The sequence below is a fragment of the Pteropus vampyrus genome, unplaced genomic scaffold (genome assembly GCF_000151845.1).
Source record: "Pteropus vampyrus isolate Shadow unplaced genomic scaffold, Pvam_2.0 Scaffold19, whole genome shotgun sequence".
Taxonomy (NCBI): Eukaryota; Metazoa; Chordata; class Mammalia; order Chiroptera; family Pteropodidae; genus Pteropus; species Pteropus vampyrus.
Genome location: NW_011888800.1, coordinates 14,707,913 through 14,729,095, shown reverse-complemented (window position 1 = coordinate 14,729,095; position 21,183 = coordinate 14,707,913). Strand labels below are relative to the sequence as shown.

Here is a 21,183-nt window from a genome sequence, read left to right as displayed (position 1 = left end):
GAAGACTGTACAACATTACAGACAGAAAGACTGCAATTGTGCATAGTTTTGTAAATTATGTAATAACTCCTAATTTCAAAGTAGTGAGGAATATACAAACTATTTTGAAATGTCTGCAGGACTGTAATGTGATATTAAAAATTTTGTGATTTCTCTTAGAGACAAAGTCACATGCTGCTAAGAATACTTTGCTTTGTTACTTATATTCGTAACTGAAATTTAGCATTTCCTTCAATTAGCAGTTATGAAAATAGAGAAGTAATTGTTCTCCACTCAAATTAATGGTAATTCTGGGTCTTAGTTGTCTTGATTTCTCAAGAAGTAGACCTGAGGCAAGGATTTGAGTATTAAGTAATTAACATGGGGAACGATCACAAAGGAATATACTTGATTCAAGGCCAGGAAGTGAAGGAGTTTAGTGAGGGTATATTATCATGCAAGTGGTTGGTTAAAAAGCTTGTCTCTGGGTAACTGGGAGCCAGTGTTCCTCACAACCTGTTGTTTCTCACACATGTTCTTCACATGTTAGTCGTTGTATGAGGGCTGATAAGGGCTGGACAGTTATTCTCAGCACTTGTGAACAACTCTTAGAAAACCCCAGGCAAAGAGGTATAGATGGCTGTCAGTTGGAGCCGATACACTAAAATGCTAAGACGTGAGAGGATACAGCTGATGTATCAAAAATGTCTTTTATGTCTTGAATTCTATCCACTAGCCCCTTGGGTGAGAGGACCTCAGGTGAAGAACCTCTGGTCTAAAATGTGGACATTTTATTTTTGTCTTCCACATTTAGGTCTAAAATCCCATGTGGAATAATTTTTAGGTATGGTTTGAGTTTCATTTTTCCTATATGGATATCCAGTTGTCCACAATTTATTTAAAAGCCAGTTTCTCCATTGCTGTGTATTAGCACCTTTGCCAGAAAATCAAATGTCCATATTTGTGTGGGTCTGTTTGTGAGTTCTTTTTCTAGTCTGTTGGTCTTTCCTTGTACCAGTTCCACTTGTCTTAATTGTTGTAGCTTTTAAATGGTTTTGATATCTGCTGGAATTAATCCTCTTATCTTGTTTTTCTTTAAGAATATCTTATCCTTGGCCTTTTATATTTCCATATTAATCTTAGAATAGCTTAGAATAAGTGTTATAAAACAAAAACCCTCTTGTGATTTTGATTGGTATTGCATTCATATAGATTAGTTTGAGAAAAATTGACATCTTTACCATTAACTCTCCCATCAATGAACGTGACATAGCTCTTCATTTACTTTAGATCTTTTTATTTCTCTCAGTAATGTTTTATAATTTTCTGTGTTTCCTGAACATCTGTTACATTCATCCCTCGGTTTTTGATATTTTTGATCTTGTTAGAAATGGCATAAATTTCATTTTATAATTGTTACTGGTATATAGAAATGCAATTTTTGTATATTGAGTTTATACCCAGCAATCTTACTTAACTCATTAATTTTATTAAGTCGATCGTTTTGGATTTTCTATGTGCACAATTATATTACCTGTGAATAATGACAATTTTATTTCATCTTTTGTAACTTTTGGGTGTTTAATATCGTTTTCTTTTTTTTTTTACCACAGTATCTAGGACCTCTAGTGTAATGTTGAATAAAATTGGTAAGAGTAGGTATCTTCTGCTTATTCCCAGTCTCAAAAGGATAGCTTTGCTGTGTCACCAATATGATATTTACTATAGGTATTTACTATAGATAACCCTTTTCAGATAAAGTTTTCTTCTTATTTGTAGTTTGCTAGAATTTTCTTTTTTAAATCACAAATACTGTCGAATCTTAAATGCTTTTTCTGTATCTATTGGGATAATTTTTTTTCTTTTTTACTCTTTAATAAGGTGAAATACACAGACTTATTTTCAAGTGTTAAGTAAACAAACCTTGTGTTTCTGGAATAATCCTAGCTTGACTGTAATGTATCATCCTTACTGGAATTGGTTTGCTAATATTTGGTTTAGGATTTATGAGATCTATAAAGAATGAGATTTGGCAAATAGTTTTTCCTTTTTTGTATTTTACTTGACACGTTTTGGTATCACTTTCACGCTGGCCTCATAAAATGGGTTGGAAAATTCTCTTTTATCTACCTATGAAAGAGTTTTTGTAAGACTGGTATAGCTTTATCCTTGAATAATTGCTGGTAAAACCATCTGGACCAGTAATTTTCTTTGCGGGATTCAGTTTTTTAAATAGTTATAGAGCTATTCTGATGTTGTATTTCCTTTTTTATTGTCAGTTTTGATAAGTTATATTTATCTAGAATTTGCCAGTTTTATCTAAAGTTCCAAATTTATTGGCAAAAGTTATGCAGAATATCTTTTTAATGCTTGTAATACATGTGTGATGATTTCTTTTTCATTTTTAATATTGGTTATTTGTGCCTTCTCTTTTTTTCCTTGATTTATTTCTCTAAAGATTTGTCAGTTTTATGTTTTCAAAAAACTAAGTTTCGTTTTTGTATTGTATATTTGTTTTCTGTTTCATTTATTTCTGTTCAGTTGTTCTATTGTTTTTTTTCAAAATCTTTAGATAAATGTTCAGCCTTTTCCGTTTGTAGTATATACATTTAACACTGGATTTCTCTGTAAGCTTAGCTTTATTTCATAAGTTTTTTTAATACTATAAGTTTTAATATGTATTATTTTTATTCTAAACATAAATTTTACTAATTTTTTTGACTCATTTCTAACCAATGGGTTGTCCAGGGAATGGATTAGAATCAGGTTCAGTTATTTTTGGGGTGGGGGTAGATGGTGCAGGAGTACTTTATTGGTGGTGACAATTTTTATTTTGCATTAAGTAAAACTTACAGTAGTTTGTAGTTAGAACAGTAACTACAAGTACTGTAATGACAGCAACTACTAATTATTGAGAGTTTTATACCAGAAACTGTGCCTTCAAAAGCTAATAGGGCAGACAGTATTCTCCCTGTTTTATAGAAAGGGAAACTGCAGCTTGAGAACTTTTCTAAGAATACAGAGCTAGTTGAAAGGTAGAGCTGGGATTTTAATCCAGATGTGTTGTATATCGAAGCACCATATCAACTAGCTTTGCATTTCACTGAGAAAGTACTTACTGTGAGTGCATTTGTGGGAATTCTTTGAGGCCTGGGTTGAGTGCATTCTTCCAGAAAAGGTTTATGTAGCTTCACCAGGCACCCAATTCAGACTGAATTCTCAGCTTGGAAGTTGTTGAGCCACACAGATAGAGTGTGTTTGGGTCTCATGAGGCCTGTTTTGTGGTTATAAATGCCCAGTGGAGACTTCCCTCCGCTTAGAGTCTAGGTGCAGATGGATCCTTCCTTATCACCAAATCCCTTTTCAGAGAGAGATTTTTCTTGATTTCACCCTTTCATTAGAATTTTTTTTTAACATTATGCGGTGTCTCTGATCTGACTTCTCACCTTACATAGACTCTATGTGTTGTCTCTGTGTAGCTATTTAAAACCGAAGCTCTATGCCACTGGGTTTTGGTAGATTCCCTTATGACGATCCAGTCACCCACTTCAGCATTTGTTTACTAACGGTTCTTGCCTGAAAAAATAAATGCAGTCAGAAGAGAACTTTTGATAAGTTCCCACCCCCTACCTGTATCTTTCCATCTCCCTAAATTTGTGTCTTTTTGTTATGCCTGCCTTTATGTTGCCATGGATGACCTGTCTGTGCTTTTGTACAAGGCCAGTTTCTTCTTTTGTGTTCTAGATGCCATTTTTTTCTTGCTTACTCAGGGACTTCACTGTCATAGTTGTCTCCCTTCTTCTCAGTTTTCCTTTCTCCACTGGGTCATCACATGAGCATATGTTATGGACTGAATGTTTGTGTTCCTTATAAATTCGTATGTTGAAGCCCTGACCCCCAATGTGATGGTATTTGGAGATGGGACCTTTGGGTGATAATTAAGGTTGGGTGAGGTCATAAGAGTTCCCTGATGATAAAAATAGTCCCTTTATAAGAAGAGACACTAAAGAGCTTGCTCTCTCTCTGCCACATGAAGACACAGCAAGAAGGTAGCTGTCTGCAAGCCAGGAACAGAGCTCTCACCAGAACCTGACCATGCTGGCATCCTGATCTCAGAATTCCAGCCTCCAAAACGAGAAAATCAGTTCCTTTAAGTCACCAAGTCTATGGTATTTTGTTATGGCAGCCTGAGCTAATTAATATAGCATAGCAAACCGTATGCGCTATAATTGTGCCCTTTCTAAAAATTACAGCAGTAATAAAAGCCCTCTCTTGACCTCTCTCAGCTTCTGCTGCATTTCCCTGCCCTCCTTATGGCACCTTGAAAGAGTTGCTTGTTGTTGCTGTCTCTAAGATTTTCTCCTCATTTTCTATTGCATCCACTCACCACCACTCTGTAACTCATCAGTGAGTTCCTGTTACTGAATCCTGTGGTTAGTTCTTACTTAACCTGTTAGCATGATTTAACACAGTTGGCTACTTCTTCCACCTTGAACACTTTCTTCAGTTTACTTCCAGGATACAGCACACTCTTGATCTTCTTTTTAACTTTCCGGCTGCCCCACCCCTCTTAGTTTGCTAGTGTCACCTTCTCTTTCGTACTTTTAAATGTTTCAGCACCCCAGGGCTTATTTCTTGGACTTTTTCTCTGGCCATACACATTCCTTTGGCAGTCTCATCTTATCTCATGGTTTCAAGTGCATTGAAATTTGTATCATTTTGCCCGTACATCTCCCCTGAACTCCAGACTTATGTATATAACTCTTGCACATTTTCAAGTAAATGTGTCTAAAATGGAACTCCTGTTCTCCATCCTCCATCCCCAGTCCATACCCCTGATGGCTCTACTAGACTTCAGAATAGAATATATCCACAATCTACTCATTTTTTTTTACCACCTCCATTCATCAGTCTCCCATCTTTTGCTGCGTTCTTGTACAATGTATTTTCAAACCAGCAGTTGGAGTGATCTTTTCAAAAATGTTAAATCAGATCATGTCATTACTCTGTTCAAAACTGTCAAAAGGTTTCTCATTTCATTCAGTAAAAGCCCAAGTCTTTATGATGGCTTATGAGGTCCCATGCTTACCAGATCCCCTATCAGTTCTTTGACCTTATCTCTTGTTACTCTCACCCACTACTGTGCTTTTTTTTAATTTTTAAATTTTTAAATTTTTAAATTTTTTAGGTGAGGCAACCGTTGGTTGACCTCACAGATTGCAAGGACCTTGTCAGCTTACAATCCCTTATTATTTTGTTTTTTATTTTTTACGTCTACAGCACCCAGTCTTCCTAGGTGGTCTCCTATCCAAGTACTAATCAGGCCCGACCCTGCTTAGCTTCCAAGATCAGACGGGATTGGGCTTGTTCAGGGTAGCATGGCTGTAGACTCCCTGCTGTACTTTTTATTCCCTTTGCCTGCCTTAATTTTACTCATGATACTTATTACTAGAAGTCTGTAGTAGTTTTCTGTTATGGTGTAACAAATTACCACAAATTTAGCAGCTTAAAACTACACATTTATTATCTGAACTTTTGTGGGTTAGGTGTCTGGGCATTGTGTAGCTGGGTGCTGTGATCAGGGACTCTAAAGTTTGCAATAAAGGTATCAGGCTGAATTCTTACCTTAAGGCTCAACTAGGGCAGAATCTTCTTCCACACTCACTCAGGTTGTTAGTAGAGTTTCTTTCTCTGTATGACTCAGGGCTTGGCTTTTTGCCTGCTGTTGGCTGGAGGCCTCCTCGGTCCCTAGAGGCTGCCTGCAGTTCTTTGCCATGTGGACTTCCCTTTTCCTCTTCTTCTCCTCCTCTGCCTCCTCCTCCCCCTCACAAATAATAGAGCTGCCTAAACGATTTGGTATAAAGTAAGGAGCCAAAGGAAAACAGGAGAAATAAATACAGATAAATTAGAAGGAAGAAAATTAAACTAGGTTTTTAAAAACAAAACACTGAAAATTTTGAAAAGCCAGTTCAGTTGCCTACAGATAATAATAATAAAAAAACTGGAGAGAATATAGATGCTTGAAAAATTTCCCATAAAGTCTGAAAAGCAAGGTTAATAAAGGAAAAACTGTTACCAGAATCATAGGAAAAAACTAAGTAGTAACTTTAAAGCTTTGATCTTTAAAAACTAGCATCCCATTACTCCTAAAACTTGGCCGTGAAAAAACCTGCTTGCCCCACATATTTGTTCTTTTTGCTACTCATATTTCATATTTCTTAGGGTTGCTATATATTATATGAGCCCATCGTAGGTAAGGCCATGATGATTTAATAACGGACCAACGAGTGTGATCAGAAAGCTACTCTAGATTCATACTGGAATGCAGCTTTATAATATTCCCAGTTAGTCGTTCTGACATGAGCTTAGATGTGGTTGTGCATATTATGTGGCATTTGAAGCATGTTTTCCTACCAGCCTCTTCTAAATAACCTTAATGGCACTATGATTGTGGGCAGATATCACATACACTTGTTTTCCTTAAAATATATGCTTTTATTTTGTGTATATATATTGTCTGATATACTTTTTATAACAGAACTGGTCAAAGAAAATGCATTTCAGAATTCTAGCAACCTATGTTTATAAGGCGTACAAGAATCTATCATAGTTGGATTCACATAATGATAAACTCTTTCTCTTGAATGTGTATATAACATATAATATGTTAATATATATGCGTATATATAAAATTTGTCTCTCTATATTTGATAGTGCGTTTTCTAGAGAAAACCGATTTGGAATTTTACCTGAAATTAACAGCCTTCACTTGTTTAGCAAACACCACCATAGATCCTGAAGTGTTCTCTGTGCCAGCAATCTCGAGATGAAGAGGACAGATAAGGTTTTTGTCCTCATGGACAGAACTTTAACTTCTAGTGAGGAAAGACAGAAAGAACATCATGCATTAATAAATGCTATCCAGAAAATTAACAGAATGGTATAGTATTGTGAGTTGGTGTCCGTTAGCGTGGATGATCTTTAGATAGGTTTTTCTGGGGAAATAACTTTAAGATGAGAACTGATTAATAGGAAAGATACAACTGTGTGAAGTTCAGAGGAAAGTATTTTTGGCCAAGGGAACAAGTGCAAATGCTCTGACATAGGAATTAGCAGGAGTTGTCAATGAACAGCAGAAAGCTGGAGTATAGTGGCTAGATCAAAGTTTGTGATGCTTCCAGGTTAAGATGTCAGATAGGATAGGATAGGAATTTTCTTGGAGAGGTCAGACTTAGAGATGTGGAGTTTGAGTTCGTTAGCCAAAAGACAGTGTTTAAAGTTATGGGGCTGGGTGAAATTAACTAGGGAGATGATGTATGATGGAGAAGAGAATGGGGCCCAGGATGAAGTCTCAGAATCCTTGAAAATTAAGAAGTAAAAAACAAACAAACAAACAAAAAAAAAACAGGGAGAAATGTATAAAAATGCTGAGAGAGATGGCCACTAAGATAGAAGGAAAACTAGGAGGATGTGGCATTAGAGAAGTGAGAAGGAAAAAAAAATCAAGATAGAGGGAATAGTTATAATTCTGTCAAATGATCTAGAGCACATAGGAGAACAGTTTGAATATGTGTAGATTGGAAAGGACTACCTGTTTATGCATAAATTAAAATATAAACTTTAAACGCTTTTAGAATCATAGTATTTTAATGATCTTAGAGATCATAGAAAGAAGCCGAGGGCTTTGAGCGTAAAGTCCACTTGTTTGCCTCTCTACTGCTCCTACTCAAATTAGCATCTTCCTTCTTCTGGACCCTTAGAGTAGTCTCTTAACTGCATGTCTGACAACCATCCTCTAATCCCATCTTCTAACAGTGCCCGGGGACACCTGAACATACCACTCTCCTACGCACAATCTTTTCATGACTGCTGCCGCTCATAAAATGAGGACCACATTCCTTACCATGGTCTGGGAGGCTGTGCTGTATGATCTGGCCCTCGTGTTCTTCTCCAGCTCCTTCCCACCTTAATGCTTACTGATCCAAGCTCTTCACTGCTTTCAACCCTTTGTATATGCTATTCTTTCTGTAGAGAATGTTCATCCTTCCCTGTTCTTTGGTCATCTTCTATGTATCTTTCAGCTCTGTTTAAATATCACTTTTTTTTAAGGGAACCTGACTTCCCAGACAAGGTCACATCTCTCAATTAAATATTCTCATAGTAGGATTCTCAGTTCTAGCACTTACCATAATTTTAATTAAAACAGTACTTTATATCCTTAATTACCGTTGTGTTCCCATCTAGAGTATAAACTCTGTGTAATTAGGCAATATATTTTATTATCTCTGTCTCTTCCCTTGCCCCACCTACCTATATCCCCAGCAGTTCACATAGTGCTTGCATTCAATAAATTTGTTCGAAAGAATCATGTGACCATTCCATAGTGTACAGGCAGTTAATAGCACATCATTATCCATTTGTATGTTACAGATTGATTTTAACTCTAAAATGGATATGAAAGCCATTGAATTTGCTCAAAGTAAAATTTGGGTCTTTAATAAATCTATCTGGACATGATCAGATGTAATATAATTGGTTCTTATGAAATATACTGAAATACATGTAATTGGATTGAATTCAGAAGAGCACATTAATACAGATTACAGAATGCCTTTGCCTCCCTAACAAGACAAATGAACTGTTAAAATACTTACAAAAAGTATTGTTTATTTTCTAGATTCTTCTCTTTCTATAGTTGATTTGCCTCATATAGTCTTTTTTAAAAAAAGTTGAACAATAATTCCAGGTATTTTATTTTAACTTATTTATTGATATTATATTTACACTGAAGAATAATTGTTTTCTAAAATACATGTTTGGATTTTAAATCCCTCATATATCCCTCATATATTCTTAATGTTTCTGATGATCCTCCTTTGCTTACCCAGTGTATGGTGTTTGCCTCAGCTGTGTGTCACAACTGGCTGAACTTTGAGACTATTTTAGGATATGTAGTCTTTTGATAGTGTCACTTGGTACTTTAAAAGCTATCAATTACCCATGTGAGATGATCAGTGTTCATTGTCTGAACATCTTATGAATATTTGAGCTTTCATCCTTAATGAATCTGAAAGATGCCTTTGTGCTTCAAACAAAAATAAGCAATGAGACTAAAAGTACATTCTCTCAAACGGGGAAACTAGATTTTAAGTACCTCAAAGGCGGTTCTGTTTGTATACTCCATAATGCCTAATAATATCTTCTTTCTTTTTTTATTGCATACAACCTTAGCAGTTGATTATTGAGTATTTTTTCATTATATTAGTCATGTTTACTTACGCTTCTTATATTCAATTCTCCTAAGAGCTAAGTGTTTTGTAATTATATGGAAAGATAAGAATTCCTTACTAGTAAAAATCCTTTGGAAGTTAATAAAATGTGTCATGGATATAAAAAGCTTATTTCCTCACATTTTTGATAAGATAGCACATATAATTAAGATCCTCATGATCAAAAGAACAGAAACTAACTTTGTAATGTTGGCACTTTCCCCGCTACAATCTGTTCTGCTTCTGTTAATAAGTCAAGTTTTTCTGAGTGGATGAAACAGATGGTAACTGTGATCTACCACTAGAAGGCATTTTCCACCGCCTAGGCTGCACATGACAGAATTTCAGTTCAGGTGTTGTGGGATTCAAATCCAGTTACTTCAGGATTTTTAATATCACAGTTCATTGAGCACTTTTAGTGGTAAGATCTGTTTTTTATAAGTGTGGTAAATTAAATTTTTCTTGGGCTTAAGAGTATTTTAACTTTCTTTATAGGTAATTTAAATCTGGTTGGGGCAGTTTACAGATGTTCGAGTAAAAATCTAAAAAAAAGTTTTAACTTTATCTGAACTTAAAGTCTTACTTATTAAAATAACCTTTTATCCCCACAAGAATATCTGATTAAATCTTCAGGTCAAGAATTATTTTGGGGAGTTTGCTTGCTAGGTATTTAATTAGATTCTGTTTATGTTCGTAAAGGTTATATCTAACACTTTAACAATTGGATATTTTGTAAAATTTGAAAGTGATTTAAAATATTGTTTTCACCAAAAATACTTTTGATAGAGGATTACCCCTTTGAGTAAGAAAATTGGGCTTTCTAAGGGCTAGGATGATAACAGTTTTTGAGGAGGGTGATTTTGGTAGGAAGGAAAAGAGAAGACTGCAGAATATTCCCTGAAACTTCTCTTGAGGATGCATCTCTGTTCTTCGATTCAGTGTTTGGGTATTTAAGGATTGGCTCATCAACTGTTTCCTGCCCTTTTTGAAGTGGAAATGTCTTTACTTTTTTTAAAAAACGTAATATATGTTTATCACAAAAAACATGCAGAGAAAGTGAAATCCTCTGCCAAAAAGCCCTACCCCCCGCCCCAAAATGGGCACTATTTTCTATTTAATATATGTTATTTCAGGCTTTCTGATACCTTTGTAAACCACACAGAAGTGTGTATGCGTGTACACACATATTCCAGTGAGATCATATCCTTGAAGCTGATTTCCTCACTTAATATATCATAGACACATTGCCGTGTCAATATACGTTGATCCGTATTCTTTTTAAAGATGACATTTTCCATTATATGAATGAATTTAATATAACTAGATAACTACTAATGATCATTAAAGTTCTAATTTTTTTCTTTTGCTATCAAAAATGAAATCCTTGTGCATAAATCTTGTCCTATTTCTTTTTTATAATTAACTTTATTGTGGTATAATTAACATAAAATAAAATGTATATTTTTAAATGTTCAGTAAGTTTTGACAGATTTATAGACCCACATAATCACTACCACCAAGTTATGGGACATTTCCATCACTTAGAAGGTTTTTTTTTTAACTGTTCAATTAATCCTCACTTCCTTTCTTAGTGCCAGATAATGGCTGCTCTTTTCTCTCACTATTGATTTGATTTGTCTTCCCTAGAGTTTCACATAAGTGAAATTGTATAGTATATACTCTTTTGTGTCTGGCTTTTTGTATTTACTGTAATGTTTTTGAGATCCATCCATGTTGTCTCCATCAGTAGTTCTCTTTGATGAGTTGTATTCCATTATTTGGATATGTCAAGATTTGTTTATCCATTTACCTACTGATGGATATTTGGGTTGTTGGAGCTTTAGGCTAAAATGAATAAAGCTATTGTGACTATTTATTTGTAAGTCTGTGTAGATACATTTGTTTTCATTTTTCATGAGTAAAAAATAACGTAGGAGTGGAATTGGTGGTCTTATGGTACTTTACAAAAAAGTGCCAAACTCTTTCTAAAGTTACACCATTTGCATGCCCACCAGCATTTGAATAATTTCAGTTGCTTCACTTTCTTGCCAACATTTGGTATCATAAGCCTTTTTAATATTAGCCATTGTAATAATAGTTGTGTAGTGGTGTCTTATTGTGGTTTTAAGATGCATTTCCCTGACTTCTAATGACCTCAAGCATGTGCTTATTGGCTATTTGTATAATATAGTTTTTTGTATTTGATTTGAAATTATTTTTTTTCCAAATAGATATCTAGGTATTATAGTGGCATTTTTTTTTTTTTGAAAAAATGTCATTCTCCATTGAATTATCTTCAGCTTTGTTGAACATCATTTTTCATATGTTTGTAGATCTGGCCTATTTTGTTTTTATTGAGATATATATATACACACACATATATATATATACATATATATGTGTGTATATATATACACACACATATATCCTTTTGCTAATATGCTGTCTTAATTATTGTAGCTTTATGGTAAGTTTTGAAGTTAGATAGTCTATTCCTCTTTGTTCTTTAAAAATGTTTTTGGTAGTATCAATCCTTTGATTTACACACAAATTTTAGAATAAGCCTATCATTTTATACAAGAAAGCCTGCTATGATTTTTGATTGTGCTTACATTGAATCTTTATAGATCAGTTTGGGAAGAATCGACATTAGTAACATTTGGTCTTCGGATCCATCAGTGTGGTATATTTATTTATTTAGGTCTCCTTTCTCCTAGCAGTATTCTATAGTTCTCAGTGTACATGTCTTGGACATAAAATTTGTTGTTTGTCTTCCTAATGTAAAATGTATTTAAACAAATTACATTTCCATTTCTTGCTAACATAGAGAAATAGACTTAATATTTGAATTTTGATCTTTAGTCTTAGGATCTTGCTTATAAGTTTGAGCTTTTTTGGTAGATTCCTTAGGATTTTATGAATAAAGACAATTTTATTTCTTCCTTTCTAATTTACATGCCTTTCATTTTTTCCCCCCTTATCCACCTTGTTGCAAGTCTGGGACCTCTAGCACAATGTTGAATAGAATTTATTGGGGCAGACATCCTTGTATTGTTCAGTCTTTCACAATTACATTTAAGTTGTAGGTTTATTGTAAATGTACTTGAGCAAGTGGCGGCTGTTCCCTTCTATTCCTAGTTTGCTGGCATCTTCCCCCTTCCCCAACCCCATGAATTAATGTTTACTTTTGTCATATACAGTTGACCTTTGAATAGCAGGATTTGAACTGCACACGTCCATTTATACACAGATTTTTTTTCAATAAATATACAGTCAGCCATCTGTATCTTCGGGGTTCACACCCATGGATTCAACCAATCGCAGATTGAAAATAGTATATTTTTGACTTGCAGTTGGGAATCTGGATGCCGTGGACTGACTATGCATTGTTCTACACTATTTTATATAAAGAACTTGAACATCCATGAACTTTGGTATCTTTGCAGGAGGTGGGGGGCCTGGAACCAGTTCTCCAGGGATACCAAGGAATAACTGAAGTTTCTGGGGAGTCAAAAGTTATACATGGATTTCTGACTGTAAGAGATGAATGTCGACATCCCCTACCCCCATGTTGTTCAAGGGTCAACTGTATTGAGATAATTAGATGAGTTTTCTTTTTCATTCTGTTGATATGGCCAATTATAATGATTTATTTTTCAAATGTTAAACCCGCTTTGCTTTGCTGGAATAAATTCCACTTGGTCATGATTTTTAAATGTGTACTGCTGGATTAAGTTTGCTAATAATTTATTAAAAATGTTTGAATCTCTAGTCAAGAAAGGTATTTATTTATAGTTTTCTTAAGTCTTTGCCTGGTTTTGTACTGTTCTTATACATTTAGTCCCTTTCCTCAGTTTTCTGAAATAATTTATGTAGGGTTGGTGCTATTTATTCCTAAAATTTTGGTAAAATTCATCAATAAAACCATTTGGCTTGGGTTTTAGTTGTAGTTGTTGTTTTTTTTAATGAGGAGATCTCAAATTGTGAATTCAACATTTTTAATAGATGTAGAGCTATTTAGTTTTTCTTTTTATACCTTTGTCAGTTTTTGAAATTGTCTTTCAAGGAACTTGTTTATTTAACATAAATTGTTGAATTTATTGTGACGAAATTATTTATAATATTCTCTCATTATTATTTTACTGTTTGTAGGATCTGTAGTCATGTCTTGATATAATGGTAATTTGTGTTTTTTCTCTAAATATTTCTGATCATTCTAGATAGATTATCACTTACTGATTTTTCAAAAATAGTTTTTGAATTGATTTCTCTATATTTTTTGTATTTTATTTCATTGATTTTCATTCTTTCTTGCATTTACTTCCTGTGTGTTCACTTTGCTCTTCTTTTACTTGCTACTTCAGGTAGAATCTTAGACCATTGATTTAAGATCGTTTTGGTTTTTTTTGACAGAAGCACTTAAAGCTATATATTTCCTTTTGAGCACTAATGTAGCTGTAACCCCCAAATTTTGGTGTTTTGCTTTAAATTTCATTCAGTTCAACATATTTTAAAATTCCCCTTGTAATTTAAGTGTTTTATTTTAGTTTCCAAATATGTGGAAATTTTCTAACTATTTTCTGTCAATGATTTCTGATTTACTTTTGTGTGGCTTTAGAGTTTTAACCAGTAACAGATGAAAGTGGGGCTTCTTTGAGGGGGAAGCTGATGGGAATGATAGAAGGGGCTAGAATGCTGCCTGCTTGTGGAGCTCTTTGCCTATTCTTTATGACTCCTGCAGGGCTCTGAGGTACCTCTAGGGTCTTTATGATACATAATCTGAAACCACGGCCATAGATTGCACAGTAAATTTGGTTAGGTGAAAATGATGCTAAGGCGAAGAAAGTACTTAGAGGAAAGCAACTAGTACATTCATTGTTAAGTAGTTGTCTCAGAATAAGCACTTAAAAAGATTTAGTGTATAATTCAAATATCCAAATAAATGAAACGTTATTGGAAACATACATTATGCAGTATAAATTGAGAATGAGTACCAAGAAGGAAAAAAACAGAAGTGCTTGTCTAGTCCAGATAAAAATATTTAGACCTATACATACTTTTCAGGAATACATAATTTTATTGGTTCTTACAGATTGAGATTTTTATTTAAAAATATTTTTTTCCCCTTAATACACTTTTCACCATTGAAGATAAAGCATTAAAGGTAGTTTCTGTTAAATAAGATACAATTATATAGGTCTCTAACAAAATTATTACAGCTAAGTAAAATGATTAAGTCAGTACCTATTGTTACACTGGTAAATATCTTAGGTGAGCATGGAGATGGTTCTTGACAACTACCTAAATGCCCTCTTATCGTTTAGGGATCAGAAAACTGTAGCCCATGAACTAAGAATGGTTTTTACATTTTTTAAAGGGTGTAACACAAAATCAAGAAGGAACTGTGTCAGACTGTGTCAGACTGTGTGGTCCACAAAGCCTAACTTATACTCTCTGGCTCTTTACAGGAAAAGTTTTCTGATGCCTGACTTAGAATAAGAAACAATTCATATTTAAAAAGAGTTTGTTTCACCCTTACAGATCTCTTCAAGAAGGAAAGGATGATAACAATGACTGATAACATAGCATCTTTCTTATCTTTTATCTTATTCAAGGGTCTAAGATCAGGTTTCAGACCTTTTCTCTACAGTTACCCATGTATATTTGAATGGCAGAATTTGGTATCAGCCTCTATTTGAAAACCACCACTATGCAGAGAAGATTTATAATGAACAAGTGGTCCATATATTTTTCAAGAATAGAATTCTTTAGAGTAATATAAATCATGTTAGATTTAGTTTTGTACTATTTATAGGTCAACATTAGTTTTTTTATGTATAGCTTAATTTTTAAAGCTTCTTCAAACCACTTAAACATCTAATTGTGTATATACAAATTATTTTATGTTGATCTATATATTTTTGCAGGATGATTGTCTTTTGAAAGTGTGGTATCCTATGACTGGATGGAAGTCTTCGATTATACCTCAGGATCATCATGAAGTGAAAAGGAGACAGGCGTCTACCCAATTTTCCTTTGTTTACTTGGCACATCCTCGAACTGTTACAGGTTTTTCATGGCGTAAAACTAGCAAGTATATGCCCAGGTTAGAGAAATGTATCACATAACCTTAGTTTTTATATTTACATGTTTGTAAAAATAGGCTCTGGTGTCAACTGCCTGAATTCAGATCCTATTGTTGTTACTAGCTTCATGAGCTTTTGATTAAATTTCTTAGGCACTCTATGCCTCAGTTTTTCTCTGTAAAATGAAGAATCCATTATGAGACTAGAATGTGTTAGTGCATATGAATGCTTAGAATAGGTCTTTGCACATAGTATGTGCTCAGATGGCGCTAGCCTGTATCATTAGCAGTAGCAGCAGTAGTAGAAGATTCTAGGAAGGAAATGTTTGCAAGTAACAGGAAAGCACACCATTGAGGGGAAATAAAACAGTAATAAACTGTCAATAATATGCATGGTGGGAAAGCATGTTATATACAGTCAATAAAGTGGCCAGGTTTTTCTTAGGGCTATCAACAGAACCTTATCAAAGGATTATTATTATAAATTTTTACAGCATCTTTTGAAAATATTTAGAAGATTAAATAAACTACAAAACAGGTCATACAAATGATTCCTGTATTATACAATTCTAAAAGAACGTGCTTAGAAATCTGTATTCATTCTTGAAAGAGGGTTACTTCATTTGCTAGATATATCTGAGAACTGTTTACACATGATGGGAAATCCAGCACACATTATAGAGGTGCTCAGTAAATGATAACGTGGGGAATTTATACATTTTCGGAATAAAATGTTTATTCTTCTTAAGTTATTGGCATTTATTGAAAAAACTTGCAAAACCCTTTACCTTTGACCAAGTTAAATTCATTGTAAGCATTTTTTAAAAGGGAGAATGATTTTTTGTTCTTTCATAATGAGTAGTTAAGTCAGTTCAGCTGCTTGATGCAGTGACATTTTTGCTTGTTTTAACTTAATGGAAATTGATTTATAGTTTGAAATTTTATTTTTCTTACCATTTTATTATGAAGATGCTCATTTGTTTACCTGTTTGTAACTATTTAGATTATATGAAGGTGCAGTTACTACCATAAGCCCCATAGTTTAATTACTTTTAATGATCTCTTATTATAGTCATTCTGTAATTTGCAATAATTAGGTTTTCTTTTGTTGTTTAGTTTGTTTTGTTTAGAAGATATTGATATTTCTCCAGAGCCTAGTTTTCAAACAGCACATGTGTAATCTGGCATTCATTTCTCTTTCCTTTGTTAAGACTGCTTCCTAATTTTTGTGATGTTCAGAGCAGTACTGTGTACGATTTCAAGCTCTTTGATCACTCCTTTTTCGTACGGTATAATTTCTGAAGCGGGTGAAAGCAATCTATAGTTTCATTTAGCTTAGCTGTTCAAAGTGTGATTTTAATGAATTAAGGTAAGTATCAGGGACAGTTAGGTTGTTGCTATTTTATGATAACTGATTGCAGCCCTATATCCAACCTCTTCCCTTGTAGTAGTACATGGTGTTTGATCACATTATGAAATAGTGTAATCCATTACCATTACTGGAAAAATAACGTAGGTCATACTGTTAGTTTTGCACTAATGTTATCTTTATATATGAAGAGCCAAATATTAATAGCCTTTAATTGATAGTGTTGATAGTCATAGTAACTTTTGTTTATTTCTCTTTGTCATTAGAGGTTCTGTTTGTAATGTTTTATTAACTTCATGCCAAGATGGTGTCTGCCGCCTCTGGGCAGAAACCTTATTACCAGAAGACTGTCTTTTGGGTGAGCAAATTTGTGAGACTACCACTTCCAGCATTGCCAGCAACCTTACTCATGCTGGAAGACACAAAGACAGAATACAACATGCTCTTGAGGTACTATATTATTTAAGGTGGTAGTTGAATTTTGAAGACGTGTGTCTAGTGAGAATTTATAAACTAAGATGCAGATAGTGCGCATGGTATATGTGATGATAAAATTAATAGCAAAGAACTCTTACTTCGCTTGTTAGATTACTCATTTTATGCCACTTAGAAGCCAAATACAGATAGTAATGATCTCAGATAAGTAGTCTAGGTTAATAATGTACATTTAATTCTTTCATTTTGTATGTCAGTTGTGAAAATCTGTAGGAGTAAGCAGTTTTGTAAAGGTTTTACATTTCTTTGAAATTAATTGCAATTAAAAATACTTTGCTTTTGTTTCATTGGGCTTAAATTTTACTTTTATTGTTCTAGTTAAAAATGACTATTTTGGTCCTTAAGAATAACGATATTAAGATATTAGATGCAAGTAAACTTAAATAATTGCTTTATAATTTCTGTGGTTTAATATTTTGAAAGTGAATTAATTTTTCTGATTTTTAAATGTACTATATATGAAATAAAAGTGCTTTCTAACAAAAAAGTGTTTTTAAATTGAATTACTAACTGCTATATAAAATAAAAGCAAAAGTATAAGCAAACATACATAACCAGTCATTTGACAGGTTTTTGCTACACTTTAATAATGTTATTAATTCATAATGTTAAAATTGTTTTTAATAGAAAAAAACTAATTGTCTGGCCCATGAGCTCTTTTGCTTTCTGACATCCTTTCCTCTGAAACTCCTAATGGCAACACCTGTACAATTCTACCTGTACTTAAATGATACATTTTGTTCCTTGGAGAAAATAACCGGCCAGTATTATACCAGGCATGCTAATCTAATTAAAACTCATGATAAATGTCAAAGATCAAGTGAAAATAATAAGCATTTTGGAACAGGAGTTCTTTACTGTCCATCTTAAACCTATTATCAAAGAAATGAGCAACTCCATAGCAGGGAAACCAGAGGCAGAGGACACACCATAGAATTGATACTGTTTTCCGCATGAAAAGTCATGAGGTCTGTGGAAATTGAAAGGAAGGACCAGATGTGTTACTATAATGGAGGAAGAATTGAGAGGATGCTATTTTTGTTTGACTAAATGTGAGGGACAAAGGAACAAATGGGAAATTATTAGAAAGCATGGTATTGGGGGGTGAGTTAAGTGACAGAATAAAGGAATACTGTGAGGCGGGGTTATGGGGTGGAGAAAGAAAATCATACCAAGAATGACAGAACCCTATATCAAAATAGTTCAGATGATCAAGTATGCTGGTAGAGAATTTTTATCATACAGACATAACTCAATTTAAACAAATCACATTGGTCATCTTTCCTTGCTGCCCTTATCTAAGTAGGTTCCCCTTGTTATTCTATATTTTTGTACCCTCTTTTCTATAATAAGGATCATATATTAAAATTTATGCTGACTGTTCTAAGTAAGAATTTGAGGGAGAAATATTCATTCTGGTAGGAAGATTCAGGAATTCCCCAGCCCCCAAAGCCCCCCTTATGACTAGAGAGTTTCATCTCAGTACTGGGATATCCTGAAAGAACTAGACTTTGAACTCCTAATCTGAATAGAGGTTTCTGTAGATAATATTAAGATTTTTGAGCATCTATTTCTGCTTTGAACTATAAAATATGTAAGAAGTATGGAGAATATATTCAGAATTGTTATACTGTAGTTAAAAGACTTTCCTTTAAAATGTCTAGGTTTTACAGAGAGAAAATCATAAAATCCTCAATAATCAAAAGTACTTTGATGAACACTTATTAGACTTAACAGAGTTGGATTTAGCAATTATTGTTATTTTTTTTTAGACAATACACCATTTGAAAAATTTAAGAAAAGGACAAAGGAGATCGTCTGTTCTTGTAACTCACACTGAATTGATGCCTGACCAGGTGGCAACACATGAAGTTCAAAGACACATTTCCCACCATGCAAATGCACTGTGCCATTTTCACATTGCAGCGAGCATCAATCCTGCCACAGGTAAAGGGTAGTTTTTTTTTTTTTTTTTTTAAGGAAAATGTTTTGAACCTACAGTAAAGCTGAAAGCATATTACAATGAAAACCCATATACCCTTTACCCCAATTTGCCAGTTAACATCTTATCATCTGTTTTTTCCCCCTCTTCTGCTCATGTAACTATATCTTTGTTCTCTCCTCCCTTATTTTTGGCTGAGCCATTTGAAAGTAAAGTTGTCACCGACGTCCTTCATTCCCTAAATATTTTACGACATTATGTAAATATTTCAAAATGTGTTCTAATAAAAAGAGGAGATGCCTTCCTAACCATATTACTGTTATCACATGCAAGGAACATGGATGAAATAATATCATCTGATATATAGTTCATATTAAAGTATAGATTTTTTTGATGCATTCGATGGTCATTTCTCTTTAAACTCCTCTGATCTAGAATAGTCCCTGTGTCTCTCAGTTGTCAAAAATAGTCTCTCAGTCTGAAAAGAGTTATCTCTCAGTTATCTTTTAGAATATCTTATAGTCTGAATATTCATGATAAGGTTTAAGTTAAACAATTTTAGCAAAAATACTAAAGTACATATGAGATGTACTTTTTTATGGCGTTGTTAATTTACAAGTCCTGTTTTTTATGATTTGTTTCATTTTATCAGGATTGTCATTCAGGAGTTAGAACACCTTGGAGTTTTATTTAACACTGATATTTATTAATAGAACACTACTAGAATATTCTGTGCATTTTATCCTTAGACTGTTACTTCTTTTTACAGAGGACAATATTTTGTTTTGTCTTGTTTTGGTTTTTTGTTTTTATTTTTTATGTTGAATAGATTAGAATATAAATTGGAATTAAGGACACGAATTTTTGAGTTGTCCTATTTTACATGAACTAGTCTGTGTCATGAATTTCAGTTACCCCAAATGAAGAAAACCATTTGTACTTAGAAGTTTGCCTCCCTTCCTGCATTCTTTCTCATTATTATATTTTCCTAACTTTTTAGTAAAGTTTCAAATATTCAGAAGAGTTGGAAGATTAATGCTATGAATGCTCAGTTCCTCCACTTTGATTCAACAATTGCTATCATTTTACCACAGTTGCTTTATTTTCTCTCTCTCTACACACACACATATATGTGGGTGTGTAAGATTTTTTTTCTTATCTTTTTAAAGTAGATTACACATCACCCTTACATATTTTAGCAAGAGTAAGGAAATTAACCACATAATCACTATATCATTAGTATACCTAAGAAAATAAGATATAATTCCATAATCTCTTAATATTAAGTTCATATTTAAATTTCTCTAGATATCTCAAAAATGTCTTTTATAGTTTCTTTTGTGTTTAGCTTTCTGTTCCAAACCAGAATTCGATAAAAGTTTATGCATTTGGTGTATTTGGTTTTTAAATTAGTAATTTAATTCCATGTAAGTCTGTGCCACTCGTTCTTCATATTTACATTTATCATTAAATTCAATTGAAGTTTTTACAAATCCTGCTAGAGTTCTGTTGACTTGTTTAGCATTTTTTCTGTGTAAGTATAGAATTGGTCTTTATAAGCACTATAATATTTTAGACATTAATAATTCATATTGAAATAATTTTTTGTTTTCACAGATATTCCAAGTGTCTTGGTTGGCACTGTATTTAACATTGATGATGGAAATGGGGGCTTTGTAGTTCATTGGTTAAACAATAAGGAATTTCATTTTACATCATCTACTGAAATATTTATGCAGCAATTACGAAAACTTTCTGAAAAGCAAGTAGATCATGAAAGTGATGATGCAGATAGAGAAGATGAGGAACATTCACAGGAGGAAAGAGAGAGGGGTTTACATATGAAACTAGACCATGGTTAGTATCCTGTGCTCAGATTTTTTTTTTTTTTCAAGGTCACAAGTTTTTGTGGTGCCCCTTTTAGTTTGTAACCCTTTCTTCCTGCTCTTCTTCCTTTTGACTTTTCCAGTCATTCCACAAGTATTTACTGTATGCTTTCTTATAACGTACTAGTTTGAGTAATGTGTTACTTTGGAAGCCATAT

General features: G+C 33.5%; 1 protein-coding gene and 1 pseudogene across 5 annotated transcripts in view; one reads left to right on the top strand and one right to left on the bottom strand.

Annotated features, from left to right (window-relative positions):
- The window catches only part of DMXL2 (Dmx like 2), a 117,394-nt gene that overhangs the window by 33,836 nt on the left and 62,375 nt on the right, over positions 1–21,183 (top strand). For all 5 annotated transcript variants that reach the window (XM_023527846.1, XM_011355109.2, XM_023527847.1 and 2 more), the window contains 4 exons: positions 15,176–15,354; positions 16,969–17,152; positions 18,970–19,144; positions 20,757–20,996. In XM_023527846.1, coding sequence (XP_023383614.1) covers positions 15,176–15,354; positions 16,969–17,152; positions 18,970–19,144; positions 20,757–20,996 — 778 coding nt within the window. The remainder of the gene's footprint in view (positions 1–15,175; positions 15,355–16,968; positions 17,153–18,969; positions 19,145–20,756; positions 20,997–21,183) is intronic.
- LOC111736445 lies at positions 5,251–5,369 on the bottom strand (annotated as a pseudogene).